Source organism: Schistocerca serialis, chromosome 9, assembly GCF_023864345.2.
Source record: "Schistocerca serialis cubense isolate TAMUIC-IGC-003099 chromosome 9, iqSchSeri2.2, whole genome shotgun sequence".
Classification (NCBI taxonomy): Eukaryota; Metazoa; Arthropoda; class Insecta; order Orthoptera; family Acrididae; genus Schistocerca; species Schistocerca serialis.
This window is the reverse complement of record NC_064646.1, coordinates 215,171,612-215,189,897: the sequence shown is the minus strand read 5'-3', so window position 1 is coordinate 215,189,897 and position 18,286 is coordinate 215,171,612. Positions and strand designations below refer to the sequence as shown.

The 18,286-nt window shown below is 38.5% G+C and overlaps 1 protein-coding gene across 4 annotated transcripts in view; it reads right to left on the bottom strand.

Annotated features, from left to right (window-relative positions):
* LOC126419820 (small G protein signaling modulator 1-like) overlaps positions 1-18,286 on the bottom strand; it is a 275,459-nt gene that overhangs the window by 89,916 nt on the left and 167,257 nt on the right. For all 4 annotated transcript variants that reach the window (XM_050087048.1, XM_050087049.1, XM_050087050.1 and 1 more), the window contains one exon: positions 15,076-15,187. In XM_050087048.1, coding sequence (XP_049943005.1) covers positions 15,076-15,187 — 112 coding nt within the window. The remainder of the gene's footprint in view (positions 1-15,075; positions 15,188-18,286) is intronic.

Sequence of the window (18,286 nt, the reverse complement as noted above, 5' to 3'; positions counted from 1 at the left end):
GCAAATATAGAAGCAAGCAAATCAGTACAACAATATGACAATGAACAAAACCATAATCGAGTAATTAAGGCAGCAACTACTTCCCACACACAGCTGAGTGCTTGGGTTATGACATACTCAAATGGCAGAAATTGTATATTGAGAAGGGGAAACTGAGATAGAGTTATATTGATGTGCATGATACTAAATTATAAGTTCTTTTTTCTTTTCAATTTGTCAGTGAATTATGAAGAAGTTACCTTTTTTTTTTATTCTTTTCTGCACAATTGTATCTATCATGTTCCGTCTTTACCTCTACTGCAAGAGTGACAAGAAGCCTGGCTCTGCAAGAATGTTACGTGGCCAGCCACAAAAAGCTTTAAGATATTTACTGAATACTTTCTAGCTTCTATAAAAGAGATGTCACAGTTCTCTTCCAAGAACACTCATTCTAACATATTTTGCAATGATCTACACAAATTTCACTAATCACAAACTATGCTACCCTTCCCTAAACTCAATCTGTCACCAATATGTTTTTGCATGCTCAACTACTTATCCAGATTGATGGAGTAAAAGGTTAATATTATAAAGAACAGCAATTGCTTTGGTGAGTGCATACTATTTTTTAAGATTCTGTCAATGAATCAAAATCTTTAATTTACTTAACCCATGATTCTGTTTCTGTGGCCATTCTATTTTATATGCCCCTGCATCTTTAAACTAAGATATTCAACTGAAGACACCACTCAAGACATCATATATTATATACACTGTGACAAAAGACACTAAGAGTTTTACATGGGCTGCTGTTAATGTTTTGGAATTTGATTCTCAACTGTTATACTCAATCATTACTTCTGACTTGTACTGCACAATTTCTTCATTTCAGATCTTGAATGACTTTTCCTTTCAATGATACCTACGCTATGTCTCCAAAACATACCACCAATTCTACCTGGTTTTATGCTTTAATTTAATGATTTCAAGTCTCATTTTAAACACCGCATGTTATCACCAATATTGCTGAAATTCTGTGATGAGTTGTTTCACTCTAGAGCACACTATGTGCCTAAATTAATCTCCTTTACACATTAAATCTATGTGCTGAGCAAGAACTCAAACACAGATTTCTGCCTCTGTTGGGCAACAGTCCTTAAACTGAGCATCATGAGCAGTTCTCGTGGAGAGACAAGACACATCAATCGCATCATGAGCAATTATCATGGAGAGGCATGATATATCAGTCTATCAGTACTTTCCATATATTTACACATTTTTGGTAGTTCTGCATTCTTTGCAATGAAAGAAGTTCTGGAAGCAAGGAAAGTCAGAGAATGGTTTATACACAAATTACATGGCTAAACTCACAGACAGTGCTCTTATTCTACAGTACTCTGTGTACTAAAATGTACATTCCCGACTTACTAAAACAATATGACAGACATGGACAAGGGCTCAATCATCTGCCATCGGCAGGAGGTACTTTGACTCATTTTGGTTTGTTCAGAACACATGTTTTTATGAAGAAAAGAAGATTGAGTTTGTAAAGGGTCACCCTTCTCGAGGTATTGATAGCAAAAATATATTCCACTTTTTAAACAGGTTGATATTATCTCAGCTGATTTTCTAAAAGAATTTCATATGATTTTGTACATGGTGTGTTATAATTTAAGCTAAAAGCCATGAAAAGAAATTACTTTATTTTCGTTGTTACAATCAATGTGTACTATAGTTCAATTCTTTTATCTCGGTGGTTCGTGCATGCCCACCCAGACACGGGAGATTGCTGCGCTGCCAGTTGTACGCGCCAAAAGAAACAGCGCCATAGTATAGTTCGCAGACTTATGTTTAGGGGGGAGCATGCAGTTTATGAAGTAAAGCCATCACGGACACATTAACCCTTTCGCTGCTACAGAGACGTGCTCCCCGCATTCCGTGATGTGCGCGATTTTGTCATCATTGCACTGCTCGCCTGTGCAGACACATGGTGTTTCGACTGCTTTGACACACTTTATCATTCGATTTCAAAAAAACTATTTGGCCCAAAAATTTGATTTTTACACATCTTCTTGACTAATACCTTCCCCCCATAAATGACTTAATTTTGTTTTGATGTTCAGCGCAGTTATTGTGCAGCATTAGATGTAGTAAACCACTGCACAAATTTTGAAGAGTTTGCAGAGGTAAAAGTCCATAGCATATACTTTCCGTATGGTCGATTTTAGTTGCCACTAGAAATTTCAAAAAATTACATTCAAACGAATAAAATTCATGAAGTGAGACACTCGATATTGTTTTTAAATAAAGAAAATATTAAGCACCGATCAAGGGTTGAACTCAGAACCTTTCGCTTAGCAGCCATACACTATAACCATTACGATAACGCAGCTAGTCATTCAATATACCTCCAAGAGGACTTTAAAATATCACGCAAAATACCAACAAACACTGTTGGTATGACTATGAATTACTCACATTTAGTCGAAGTGTAATAGGAAATAAACAATTACCGCTGTTCTTTATTGCGAAAAAGTGGTTAGTGAGAATGATACAAACACCTTTCCTTGCTATCGCCTGAATTAGGAGGCTTATTGCTTGTTTGGTTTAATTAATTAATAGAATATGAAGCAATTGGTATAAAGAATGCTTTTTCCAAACTTTCTATAAAAGAAAGTCTGCTATCAAGACATTGCTTTTGTTCAATTACTTTATTTATGACTGAACGTCTCTAAAACTGAAGACACTCGTCTGTGCTATGCACTGCAGTCGAGCTCTGGCAACGTCATTCTCTGTTCATTGGCTGACTGTGTTTTGTGACGTCAGATGCGCAGAACGAACCTAAACTCGGCCGCCGTCATAAATGACGCGCACTTTAGCTCTGAATATACAGTTGAACTTTTTTTTAAGAAATAACTGAAATTACAAAATATTTGCCACGCTTAAAATTTCTATCATTAATTACATAATTTAGTGCAATTTATTAAATGTATTTCTGGATTATTTATAAAATAATAATAGAAATTAATGGAAATTCATTTCTCAAGAAAATTTGTAAACTCTTTGGAATATTGTTAGTAACACAGAGTCAACTGGTAGAGGGAGTGCCATTGGCGTGATCGGACATGTTTTTATTTTTGGAAATAACAATGTAATTTATGGTTTTGTTGGCATGGAAATTGTAATGACAGTGTGATAGAGAAAAATGTGAGAGAATAAAATTAACATGAAAACAGAAATTCTATGGCAGGCTTACTTCAGTATAATTACATCAACTGGAACCATGAGGTTCTACAATGTCAAAAATTTCAACTTCAAGAATCAGCCGCTAGACATGAAGAACTGGAGCCAATTACTAGACAAGAAGGTAAGAAAAAAGTTTATTGTAAAACTTACTCCGCTCAAAGCTTATTAAAAGAGATAACTGTAAAGACTGAGACAATCAACAAATGATGTGAGGGACGGGTGGATTAAAAGCTCAAGATATGATCCAGTACACAAGGTGAATCAGAACTCTGACAGATTTTCAGAGATTGTTTAGGGATACCTTCTGAGTATTTTGCTAGAAGAGACCCACAGTCTCCAGTGACATGCTACAGCATTATTGCTTTTCATTTGGTTTCTTGCCCCAACTATCTCTGGATCTGTATTGTAATGAAAACAGCGCATAACTGTGCAAATCTTGACAGTTGCACTATCTACCTTATTTCCATTTGTTCATGCAGGGTGTATGCGTGGACTAGGAAAAAATATTCCCAGATTTTTCCTGGATTTCCCAGTTAAAAATACACTTTCTCCCAAGTGAAAACACACTTTTTCCGTGCTAAGTGAAATATCTTTGCAGTGCAGCAACATGTGCACTGTGTACTTTTGTATTACAAAAGTGTACATTGGAAGTCCACCAAACACTGCATGTTACTTTCCGAATCATTGAAATCGAGAGTGTGGTGCACTTTTGTAAGCCAGTCACAGCTCATCTCATGTAATCTCGCCAGCCGATATTCAGAGCATAGGACATGTGATGTAGTCAGCCAACAGTAAAATCACTGTTAAGTAGCACGAACACACAAACAGGGGAAGTTGTTGTTGTTGCTGTTGTGGTCATCAGTCCTGGGACTGATTTGATGCAGCTCTCCATGCTACTCTATCCTGTGCAAGCTGCTTCATCTTCCAGTACATACTGCAGCCTACATCCTTCTGAATGTGCTTAGTGAATTCATCTCTTGGTCTCCCTCTACGATTTTTACCCTCCATGCTGCCCTCCAATACTAAACTGGTGATCCCTTAATGCTTCATTTCCTAATCTAATTCCCTCAGCAGCACCCAACTTAATTCGACTACATTCCATTATCCTTGACTTGCTTTTGTTGATGTTCATCTTATATCCTCCTTTCAAGATAATCTCCATTCCGTTCAACTGTTCATCCAAGTCCTTTTGCTGTCTCTGACAGAATTACAATGTCATCGGTGAACCTTAAAGTTTTTATTTCTTCTCCATTGATTTTAATACCTACTCTGAATTTTTCTTTTGTTTCCTTTACTGCTTGCTCAATATACAAATTGAATAGCATCAGGGAGAGGCTACAACCCTGCCTCACTCCCTTCCCAACCACTGCTTCCCTTTCATGTCCCTTGACTCTTATAACTGCCATCTGCTTTCTGTACAAATTGTAAATTGCCTTTCGCTCCCTGTATTTTACCCCTGCCACCTTTAAAATTTGGAAGAGAGTATTCCAGTCAATATTGTCGAAAGCTTTCTCTAAGTCTACAAATGCTAGAAACATCGGTTTGTCTTTTCTTAATCTAGCTTCTAAGATAAGTCATAGGGTCAGTATTGCCTCACGTGTTCCAATATTTCTATGGAATCCAACCTGATCTTTCCCGAGATTGGCTTCTACCAGTTTTTCCATTTGTCTTAAAAGAATTCGTGTTAGTATTTTGCAGCTGTGACTTATTAAACTGATAGTTCGGTAATTTTCACATCTGTCAACACCTGCTTTCTTTGGGATTTGAATTATTATATTCTTCTTGAAGTCTGAGGGTATTTCACCTGTCTCATACATTTTGCGCACCAGATGGTAGAGTTTTGTCAGGACTGGCTCTCCCAAGGCTATCAGTAGTTCTAATGGAATGTTGTCTACTCCCGGGACCTTGTTTCGACTTAGGTCTTTCAGTGCTCTGTCAAACTCTTCACGCAGTATCATATCTCCCATTTCATCTTCATCTACATCCTCTTCCATTTCCATAACATTGCCTCAAGTACATCGCCCTTGTGTAGAACCTCTATATACTCCTTCCACCTTTCTGCTTTCCCTTTGTTGCTTAAAACTGGGTATCCATCTGAGCTCTTGATATTCATACAAGTGGTTCTTTTTTCTCCAAAGGTTTCTTTAATTTTCCTGTAGCAGTATCTATCTTACCCCTAATGAGATAAGCCTCTACATCCTTACATTTGTCCTCTAGCCATCCCTGCTTAGCCATTTTGCACTCCCTGTCGATCTCATTTTTGAGACGTTTGTATTCCTTTTTGCCTGCTTCATTTATGGCATTTTTATATTTTCTCCTTTCATCAATTACCCAAGGATTTCTACTAGCCCTCGTCTTTTTACCTACTTGATCCTCTGCTGCCTTCACTACTTCATCCCTCAAAGCTACCCATTCTTCTTCCACTGTATTTCTTTCCCCCATTCTTGTCAATTGTTCCCTTATGCTCTCCCTGAAACTCTCTACAACATCTGGTTTAGTCAGTTTATCCAGGTCCCATCTCCTTAAATTCCCACCTTTTTGCAGTTTCTTCAGTTTTAATCTACAGTTCATAACCAACAGATTGTGGTCAGAGTCCACATCTGCCCCTGGAAATGTCTTACAATTTAAAACCTGGTTCCTAAATCTCTGTTTTACCATTATATAATCTATCTGAAACCTTTCAGTATCTCCAGGCTTCTTCCATGTACACAACCTTCTTTCATGATTCTTGAACCAAGTGTTAGCTATGATTAAGTTATGCTCTGTGCAAAATTCTACCAGGTAGCTTCCTCTTTCATTTCTAACCCCCATACCATATACACATACTACATGAAGTTAATAGTTTAAATTAATATACACAGTGTTGCTACAAGTAAAGCAAAGCTTCCACATATAATATTGGTCTCTAAGGTTAATAAGCTGCAAGAGAAGCTAAGCTTTCACACATAATGTTGATCTTTTTTGCGCCTGTTACACTTTAAGATGAGCCAGTAAAATTTTTAATAATGACATTAATGTCTGATCTTCAGGGTTTGAAATTCTTCTAAATGGCTCACCATCGAAGAGTTGATTTTGAAATGAGAGTCGAACACTCTGTGATTTAAGAAAATCATGGTACATTCACGCACATAGTTCAACTTACGTAAAAGGATATTTACTTTGAATGTAATGCTTTTCAAACCACCAATCACAATATTTTCCCACGACCTGTTAGAAATAGGTTCTTTTCAGCAGTTGCCAGAGAGTGCAAATAACAGGTGACACCACGCTTGCGCAGCTGCCATGAAGTAGGAAGCGCATATGTTCATACATGTAAAACATTGAAAGACCATACACTATGTCATAAAAGAAACAGGACACCAGAGGATACTCCAAGAGCATCGGAATTTCATGAACCATACTAAAATGTGCACATTTAAAGTGCATACTTAAAGTGCACATTCATATGTCCAGATTCTGAATGAAGTAGACATCAACCTGATATTAAGCTTTCCAGTGTGGTTTTCAGGATGTAAATTTTCTTGGACCACCAGTACTGTACTATATCATTTTTGATTCTTTATTATGGCATAATCTCGTATGTGCTATAAGATGAAAACGTGCACTTGAACTGCAGCAGACAGTTGAAACTAGCCAGTACTGTGGAATTAAACATTTCATTTCAAATACATTGACTGCTTCTGTGGAAAAGGTTCATAAAACCCAAATTTCTTTAGCAAACAGACAAAAATAACTTCATTGTTCTGCAAGGCAATTAATGCTTGACTGTCAGAAAGGTGGAAATAAAATAAAATTTAAAACTAATAACATATTTTAACCTCCCGTAATTATGTGAATATATTTTAATTCACTTGATAGCTCCTGGCCACAGATTTCCGTTTTGTTTTCACTTGACATGAGAGTAAACAAAGGGGAAACAGCAAAATCACTAAATGTAAACATGGGTCATGTGGAGACTACCCACTATAACTCAGACTGCTCTGCACATCAGCCCCAGATCTATGATATTTGCTAACCGGGTCAATATTAAAAAAAATCGAATTTTCAAAAATAAGTTCATCTTGTAGCGCACACCTTTTTGAAAAGTTTGAAACATAAAACGTATGTGTTCGAGGAAATGTAAGACATGTTATTTGGTCTTAAGTGTGCCAAAGTACAGTGCCATGCCTCTTTATACAGCATTCTTCTATCGCACATCACTGTATTTTGCTCTGTGGAATTGAAACTTGTTTATTTTGTAATGGATGCCATCAAACTATATTTAAGACAATGGAAACTGAAATGTCCTGTTGTGCCTCTCCTGCTCCCAGTCGGCCGGTTTGTCAGCCTGCCTCTCTCTCTCTCTCTCTCTCTCTCTCTCTCTCTCTCTCTCTCTCTCTTAAAAAAAAAACCTCTCAATTAATATCGGATGGGATTATTTATAATTGGGAGAACAAGAACTCCCCAGAAAATTGGCACTCTTTATTGCCTATTAGCTAGTAACTTGCTGTTTTGTGTGACATAAAATTAAATATAGGATACATAAAACCAATAAAGACAAGACACAAGCCAGAAAGTACACATTTATTCAATCCTTAGCTCTAGCATTCTTTTCTCTCTAATCTTGCTATAGCTTTACATGGCATGCTTTCCTTTCTGTGACTGAATCTATTACCTCATCAAAGATCAACAAACGTTTTGCTACATGAAAAACTGAAATGTTGTTATTTAATACTGAAAAAGCTTTTAATACAAATAATACCCAAGGCTGGTCTGATTTCTCAATCTGATTGCATCTATTTTGTCACTGTCTGCTAGATAAAACAAAATAGGTCTTTCTAATATTGTAGCAATTTTGTAACACACACCAAATAAACGAGACTGTTTTGGCACAAATGGTCATTTTTATGACACAACAGAATAGAATTCACTCAGTACCAATATCAAATGCCTATTAGGCCTACTACAAGCAAAAAGTTTTATATTAGGAAACAGTTTCACATTTCATTCATATGCACCATTTCTCAAGCATGAGATCGAAAAGTAGCATTACGAAATTTTTATGTAAATTTAGAATCGTCTTATTCTTCCATAATTTGTGTGATGTCCCTATTTCTTCTCCTTCCTCATTCTAACAAACAATCTTGTCATCACCAATTCTGTAGCTATTCCTGCTATTGACAAAATTTGTTTGCTGATTAACTTCACTAAACCTGCCAGAATCACATGTTTAGTTATCCTGCGATTATTCTCTGGTTAGGCGTTGTTGATGTTCGTACAACACGTTTTCTGTGTTACTTGCAGAACAGAACTTAAGCGGGTGCTAGCTGGGGACTGTAAAGCTGGTCCTTACTATTGTAGCAATCTGTCCAAAAATTTTCTGTCAAAGTTTCATTTTTTTGGATACACCGAGAAGATAATACATAATCTTTCTCACCTGTTATTTCTGTTAGTCATTTATTTCCATTCTCGTGGTCTGAATCTATGGATTTCACTAGTAATTATAACAACGTTGATCATTCGCAAACCCAATCGACCACATAATCAGACAGTGATTGGCATTCATCCATTCGGCTTTACTCCGCCCAGCTCATATAGCCCCGTCCACTTTTGTCTGCGGAAAGTTTATTTCTAGATGCGACGAGGATTCTCCTGACAGAGGCATCACACACACTATGCATGCATTCAAAAATCAATTTATGATTCATTCAGAAATAAACTTAAAATATGTTCAAAAATGTTCAAAAACCAACAAGGATGTGTTTTAAAATCATATGAATAATCAATAGACCAGCGTGCGCTGAATGCTAGGCGCTTTGTAAAACAAGTTTTTTTTTCTGAAGGTTAAGTATTGGGCACCCCCTTTTCCTGGTAGCATCTAGCTGCTTGCTGTGACTGCTTGCACAGCCATTAGCCACATTCCCGTAGCCAGAAGTGGGAGAATCTACTACTCATATGCGACTCAACTGCGCATGCGCATGAGCCCACTAGTAACTGCTAGAATGAATCTAATGTAAACAGTTGTGACTTCACAATCATCGGAGGCAATTTGTTGTTATGAAGCATTGCATTGTCTTCCTAAAGTCTTTGACACAGTCTGGTGTTGGCAGATGCTTGCATGAGCATAGTGTGTTGTCATATAAGGCACATTTCCTTTGTAATTTAAGTTATTTTCATTTTTTCTCTCCTTTATGTTTTATTGTTGAAGTATTATTCTGCAAAAAGAAATTACTCAGGTAGTGAAGGGAGACAAAAATTTAATAGTCATGGGTGACTGGAATTCGTCAGTAGGAAAAGGGAGAGAAGGAAACATAGTAGGTGAATATGGATTGGGGCAAAGAAATGAAAGAGGAAGCCGCCTGGTAGAATTTTGTGCAGAGCATAACTTAATCATAGCTAATACTTGGTTTAAGAATCATCAAAGAAGGTTGTATACAAGGAAGAACCCTGGAGATACTAAAAGGTATCAGATAGATTATATAATGGTAAGACAGAGATTTAGGAACCAGGTTTTAAATTGTAAGACATTTCCAGGGGCAGATGTGGACTCTGACCACAATCTATTGGTTATGAACTGTAGATTAAAACTGAAGAAACTGCAAAAAGGTGGGAATTTAAGGAGATGGGACCTGAATAAACTGAAAGAACCAGAGATTGTACACAGTTTCAGGGAGAGCATAAGGGAACAATTGACAGGAATGGGGGAAAGAAATACAGTAGAAGAAGAATGGGTAGCTTTGAGGGATGAAATAGTGAAGGCAGCAGAGGATCAAATACATAAAAAGACGAGGGCTAGTAGAAACCCTTGGATAACAGAAGAAATATTGAATTTAATTGATGAAAGGAGAAAATATAAAAATGCCATAAATGAAGCAGGCAAAAAGGAATACAAACGTCTCAAAAATGATATCGACAGGGAGTGCAAAATGGCTAAGCAGGGATGGCTAGAGGACAAATGTAAGGATGTACAGGCTTATCTCACTAGGGGTAAGATAGATACTGCCTACAGGAAAATTAAAGAGACCTTTGGAGAAAGGAGAACCACTTGCATGAATATCAAGATTGAAATTCTTCTAAATGGCTCACCATCGAAGAGTTGATTTTGAAATGAGAGTCGAACACTCTGTGATTTAAGAAAATCATGGTACATTCACGCACATAGTTCAACTTACGTAAAAGGATATTTACTTTGAATGTAATGCTTTTCAAACCACCAATCACAATATTTTCCCACGACCTGTTAGAAAGGAGTTCTAAGCAAAGAAAGGAAAGCAGAAAGGTGGAAGGAGTATATAGAGGGGCTATACAAGGGCGATGTACTAGAGGACAATATTATGGAAATGGAAGAGGATGTAGATAAAGATGAAATGGGAGATATGATATTGCATGAAGAGTTTGACAGAGCACTGAAAGACCTGAGTCGAAACAAGGCCCCCGGAGTAGACAACATTCCATTAGAACTACTGACAACCTTGGGAGAGCCAGTCCTGACAAAACTCTACCATCTGGTGAGAAAGATGTATGAGACAGGCGAAATACCCTCAGACTTCAAGAAGAATATAATAATCCCAATCCCAAAGAACGCAGTAAGGGGCATGGAAGACTTATCGTACGAGATGAGAAGAAAAAACTGATTGTTGGGGATGGCATCGGACGAGATCTGAAAACCTGAGAGCTTAAAGGTGGAAGACAGAATACTATGCAAGACAGAGATTACTACTAAAACACCGTGCATGAGTTAATAAGTATGAGTAAGCTGAGTGCATTGTATGTAATATAAGTAAGACGGGTGGTGAAAAAGAGATGGGAAAGACGATGAAAGATGTAGAAAACTAAAACCGAGTGAAGCAAAGAGTAGTTACAGTGAAGAAAAGCTGAGATGAAAGAAATTAACACAAACTGAGGCCAGGTGGGTGGCAAGAACAAAGAACATGTTGTAGTGCTAGTTCCCACCTGCGGAGTTCTGAGAAACTGATGTCTGGGGGAAGAATCCAGATGGCGTGAGAGGTGAAACAGGCGCCGAGGTCACAAATGTCATGTTGTAGAGCACGCTCTGCAACAGGATATGGCGAGTTGCCAGTATATACCCCCTGCCAATGCCCATTCATCCTAGTTGATAATTTGGTGGTAGTCATGCCGGTGTATAAGACTGAACAGGGCTTGGGTAACAGCTGGTATACGAATGTGTCATTTCGCAGGTCGCTCTCCCTTTGATAGTATTATATGTCTTGCCAGTTACAGGTCAATTATAGGTGGTGGTAGGAGGGTGCATGGGGAAAGTCTTGCAGAGGAAATGGTCACAGGAGTGAGATGGGTGCAGAGGGAGCATAGAGTCTGACAAGAATATTGCAAAGACTGTGAGGGCGACAGAAAGCTATCCTAGGTGTGGTGGGCAAAATCTCAGACAGAATGGCTCTCATTTTAGGGCATGATTTTAGGAAATCCTGGCTCTGTCAAAGTAGCTGGTTAACGCATTCCAGACCAGGATAATACGGGTTCACCAATGGTGTGCTCCGAAGCTGTTTAGTGGGGCGATCAGCAGTACCAGGATTGGATGTGATGGCCCGGGAAATCTGCCTCTTAACTAGGCTGGTGGGGTAATTACATGCAGTGAAAGCTGAGGTGAGAATGCTGGTGTATTGCTGTAAAGAGTCTGCATCTGAATAAATATGTTTGCCTTGGATGCCAAAGCTGTATGGGAGGGAATGTTTGACATGGAAAGGATGGCAACTGTCAAAATGTAAGTTCTGTTGTTTGTTGGTAGGTTTAATGTGGACAGAAGTGTGTAGCTGACCTTCAGTGCGGATGAGATCAACATCAAGGAAAGTGGCATGGGATTCAGAAATTTAATTGCGAGAAGGAATTCAGATATTCCAGGACTTTTGGCAGGTCAGCCTCACTATGAGTGCATATGATAAATATGTCATGAATGTATCTAAACCAAACCAGCGGCTGAAGACTTATGGATCCCAGGAAAGCCCCTTCCAAGTGACCCATCACAAGGTTGGCATATGAAGGAACTATCCTGGTTCCCATGGCTATGCCCCTGATCCGTTTGTACAAGTTGTACAACTTTACTTCCGCCATTTTTTCCCCAACATTTGAGGCTTTAATGAAACAAACTGGTTACACATGTATCATTCAAAGTACGTTACATCGCTGGCCACTACTTTCTCCCATCTTTTGGGCAGTGTACGAATCCCATGTTAAAAAAATTTTTCATCTTTTGAATCGATCCACGAATCGATCCAATTTGTGACTTCTTCATGACATCGGAAGTGTTGGCCAGCCAGGTCATGCACCATTGATCTAAACATGTGATAACCAGAAAGAGCAATGTCTGGAGAAAATGGCAGGTTGGGTAGGACTTCCCATTTTAACATTTCCAATTACGTTTTGATCTCTTTTTCAATGTGGGGTCGAGCGTTGTTGTGTTGCAAAATCACTTTATCGTGCCTCTTGCTGTATTGCAGCCGTTTGTCTTTTAATATTCTGCTTAAACAAATTAATTGCATTTGTTAACGAATACCTGTAATTGTTTCACTTGGTTTTAACACCTCATAGTACATGACGCTAGGCTGGTCCCACCAAATGCAGAGCATGATCTTGGAGCTGTGAATATTCGGTTTGGCCGTTACGCATGAACATGGCCAGGATATCCCCATGATTATTTGCATTTATGGCTATCATAACGAGCCCATTTTTAATCCCTGGTCACAATGTGATGCAGAAATTCCTTCCGTTTTTGCTTCTGAAGCAACTGTTCACAAACACACAAATGCTGTTCAAAATCTCTTGGTTTCAGCTCACACGGGACCCAAATTCCTTGTTTCTGAATCATGCCTGTAGCCTTGAGACATTTTGAAATGACTTGCTGTGTCACTCCCACTAATCGTGCCAATTCTTCTTGAGTTTGATGTGAGTCTTCACTCAGCAATGTCTCCAATTCTGCATCATCGAAAACATTCTCTCTTTCGCCACTATCCCGGTCTATGAAGTTAAAATCACCGTTCTTGAAGTGTTGAAATCATTCATGGCACGTTCTTTCACTAATAGCATTCCTACCATACATACTTGAGAGCATTCGATGAGACTCAGCAGCTGTTTTTTTCATATTGAAACAAAACAGTAACACCTCCCACAAATGACAAGAATTGGGCTCATAAACTGACATTTTCAATCAAGAACAACTTTATGATGCAGACGCAAATTGACTGATGTTTGAATGAGGTTATGTTGACCGAGGTCCAAGATAACTGCCTGACATCTGCGATCTGTTTCTTTCGACCACTACTTACCGTTGTCACCGCCTATCGGCAAATGGCGGAAGCAAAGTTGTACACCTTGTATGTCTGCCCATCAAAGGCGAAGTAGTTGTTGGTAAGTATAAAGTTGATTAAGGTGAGTAGGAAGGATGTCATAGGTTTCCTTGATGTTGATCTTGTCCTCACCGAAGACCAGCTATGCACTTCCGTCCACATTAAACCTACCAACAAACAACAATACGTACATTTTGACAGTTGTCATCCTTTCTGTTTCAAACGTTCCCTCCCATACAGCCTTACCATTCTAGGCAAACGTATTTGTTCGGATGCAGGCTCTTTACAGCAATACACCAGCATTCTCTCCTCAGCCTTCACTGCATGTAATTACCCCACCAGCCTAATTAAAAAAAAGATTTCCTGGGCCATCACATCCAATTCTGGTACTGCTGATCCCTCCACTAAACACCTTTAGAGTACACCATTGGTAACTCGGTATTATCCTGGTCTGGAATGGGTTAATCAGCTACTTCGACAGGCCCATGATTTCCTAAAATCATGCCCTGAAATGAGATCCATTCTGTCTGAGATTTCGCCCACCACACCTAGAATAGCTTTTCGTCACCTTCCCAATCTCTGAAATATTCTTGTCAGAATCTATGCTTCCTCTGCACCTTACCTTATGGCACCTTACCTTATGGCACCTTACCTTATGGCTCCTACCCCTGTGACTGTCCCTGCTGCAAGACTTGCCATACCCTATGCACCCTCCTACCACCACCTATAATAGCCCTGTAACCGGCAAAACATATACTATGAAAGGGAGAGCCACCTGTGAAATGACACATCATATACCAGCTATTATCCAAACACTCTTCAGCCTTCTACACCAGCATGATTAGCACCAAATTATAAATTAGGATGAATGGGCATTGGCAGAGGATATATACTGGCAACTCACCATATCCTGTTGCACAGCATGCTCTACAACATAACATTTGTGACCTCAGTGCCTGTTTCACCACACGCACCATCTGGATTCTTCCCCCAGACAACATTTCTCAGCACTTTGCAGGTGGGAACTAGCACTGCAACATGTCCTTGGTTCTCGCCATCCACCTGGCCTTAATTTACGTTAACTTCTTCTGTCTCAGCTTTTCTTCACTGTAACTACTCTTTGCTTCACTCGGTTTTAGTTTTCTAAATCTTTCATTGTCTTTCCCGTCTATTCCCCCCCCCCCCCCTCCCACTTCCGTTATGTATAATGCACTTAGCTTACTCACTCTTATTAACTCGTACATGATGTTTTAGTAGTAATCTCTGTCTAGCATATTACCCTGTCTTCCACCTTTAAGCTCTCAGGTTTTCAAATCTCATCCTGCACAGTCCACAACAAGGGTCTGAAAGCTTGCCAATCACAACAGTCTGTCACCACTTGGAGAGTAGATTTTTTTTAACTATCCAGTTACATAATAATACCCAATATTCAAATTGATATATGCTTCAGTTAAGCTCTGTTTGAAATTTTTTATAAATGCAGCTCCACCTAAATATATCAGTATTGTATTAATATAGTTACAAAGAGCTATATACCATTTATGCATGTTACCTGCGCATTGAGCTGCAAACTTTTCTTCCAGATGATTATGTTCATTCTGCTGTTCCTCTAATTGTGCACCATAACTTATGTCTGCACCATCACTAATATTGTCTTCAAACACCTGAAATTGGAAAGGAATCTTTATGATAAATTGAAACTCAAAATAGCATCCCTTTAAAATCAAACTGCAACTTCTGGCTTCTAACCTAAATATCTTTTAGACTTGTGTGGGTACTCTGCATTATATCACCCCTCCTTTTACTTTTACCAAACTATTTTCCTTGCATCTAAAGTGACAACTGAAAATTTGTGCTATGTACAGGACTCAAAACTTGAAATCCACAGCAGATATTGTCCATGATCAAGTAAACCAGGAACATTGCTAATGTTAGGAAGAAGAAAACACTGCTGCTGCATAATAATCAAGCCAAAAGTGTAGGATCCCAGTTCCAGGAGAAGTTAGGCCCAGACTATTTGGTCATTCACTTTTTTAAGCTCAATAAAGGACTCAAATCAGGTGACAGAAGGCTTTGGGGTTTTACGTATGAATTTAACTAAAGATGATCAGATACTAATAGTGGGCTGAGAACTGCTTGGCCAGGAACAGGGCATGCGACTTAGGCCGTGACCTGAAAAAGACAGTCTCCTTCATTAGTGACACAAATATGCACACGGTTGAGCTTTTCCAGTCCCACAATCGGCCTCACCTCGACAGAACCATATGGCGAGCTAATGGAGCTGATAACTTCTGATCGGGTGCACACTGCACTGGAGCCAGTCTGCTTGGGAGTGTCACAAGATGGGGTACCACTGAGCGTGCTCTGCACTTTAATAGGGTTGTGAAGGTACGACTGATGGAGCTAATTCGTAAAAGCATAGAGGAAGCCTGGCAAAGTGTGGTTTGCAAGTCATTCTCCTCTAGCAATTGCTTCTCCCTCCAACTTGACTCACATCATACTGTCACAGCTCATCACAGCCACAATAGCCAATTGCAGGAATGACGCAGTTGTTGTGCATTGTGAGTCCTCCTTATTCAACATACATAAATGTCATAAGACGTAAACTATTACAGCTCTGAATTTTATTTCTTTACAAGCATAGTACATGACATTACCTGGGTATGATTTTATTCCAATCTTCTCTTAGTCCATCTCCTCCCTCCACCCTCTCTCTGTCCATCTCCTCCTTCACCACCTCTCCTGTCAACCTCCTCTATCCTCTCTTTCTGTCCATCTATTCCACCCCCCTCTATCCATCTGCTTCTCTCCCCTCTCTCTTGTCCATCTCCTCCTTCACCCCTCACCCAAACAGGGGTCTGGTGGTTCTTAATTCCACAGTATTTCTTTCCAGATCATAACTAATATGTGTACTGAATTTGGATGAAATTGTTCCAGCAGCTTAGGATATGCACATGTCAAACACATTTCACACATATGTAACATATTTCACACATATCTGTACACATATTTCACATGTACCTCTAGCAAATGTGGCAGTTCCATTTTCACACAGCTCAACATCTATGAGGTCATAATTTCTGTAGTGTGTGTCTTACAACAACTTGTTTTTGAAGGTGCATTCAATGGCATATATGGATACTGTTTGTGAAATGTGATGTGAATAGAGCTACTAATAATGAAGTAATAAATTAAAATATCATACACGATGCTGCACTTTTTCACTCGTCTCAGTATTTGATGTCTTCTGAACAGTGTGTTATACTGTGATAAATTTTGCTGGTACATTCAGTGGTACAAGTGAATACTGTTGACAAAATGTGCCACAAATACAGTTAATAGTAAGCAAGTAATAAATTAAAACATCTTGCTTCATATGACAGTTTTACTGCATGAACAGTGAAAATGTAGTAAATGATAAACTTTTATCCTTTCATCATTTTGTGGGGATTTTCAGCGAGAAAAAGTTTCGTAAAGGCTTGTGAAGTTTGTTGCAAGTCACTAAGTGCTCTCAATCTCAAATATTGGATAACTAAAGTAAGGATATTCGCACATCATGAGCTTCAGTGCTTTTTCACTTCCACCCCCAAGCCTTTGGAAGGTAGGTGGTTGTTACCCCCAGAGCAATTCTTTGCAGGTAGTAAGTGTGTACCAAGTGTGGCTGAAATTGATCCAGTGGTTTACAGGAGATGTAGAACATACATACATACATACACTTTTATAATATGTGTGGATTTGTCTCAAACTCCCGTACTAATACTAGTAAGAAATTTAAATATTTAGGTTGGATTTATCTAACTTGGTCCTGACTAGCTCTAAAATATTGATTTCAGTTTGTTTCATAGTGAAACAAAGCTGATGTTCCAATAACTCATTAGTTATTACATAGCACTGAGCAGGAGTAAAGTAGTTCACTGAAAAAAAATTGCACTTTCACAAATGTTTGTTGATCCAAAAAGATATTTTATTTTAAGAGCAAAGAAATTCTGCGAGTTTTGGGCCCCATCTTTGGCGTAACTTCAAAAATTGCATCATCTGTTCCTTTTCTGGATAGCATGAACAGATCATTTTGTAAACTGCACATTTATTCTTGAAGATTACTTCTGAAACTTAAAACACTGACTTTCTTTGGATTATTAAAGAAAATAATTTCAGGCTCTAGAGATTTAAAATCTTTAAAGCGAATACGAAAGACATTGAAGACTTCATCAATAATGAAGACTTCATCAATAATGGAAGTAAATCTTAAAAATTTTATTTCCATGTATTCTTGCTTCAATTCACAGAATGCTTCAATTCACAGAAACTCAAGAAATGAAGCAAATTTTTCTTGTTTAGTTGCAATTTAAGCAACACAAGTTTACACTGGAATCCATTAATATCTGCAAACATATAAGAAATAATGCACTCCTTTCACTGCAATTCAAAAATCAAATTATTTAATTGATATGTAATTTTTTTAGAAAAGTTAATTCTGATAAAAAAGTGAACCCAACAAAGTTCAGGTTGGAATGTCAGCAATATTATGAAAAGGATAGATCACTACTCACTGTAAAGATGCCATGTTGAGTTGCAGACACGTGCAATGAAAAAACTGCTAAACTGCTACACATTGAGCTTTCGGTCAAGGTCTTCTTCGGGAAAGAAAACAAACACACACACACACACACACACACACACACACACACACGTTCATACAAGCAGGCACACCTCACGCATACATGACTATTACCTCTGGTTGCTGAAGCCAGAACATAACTCTC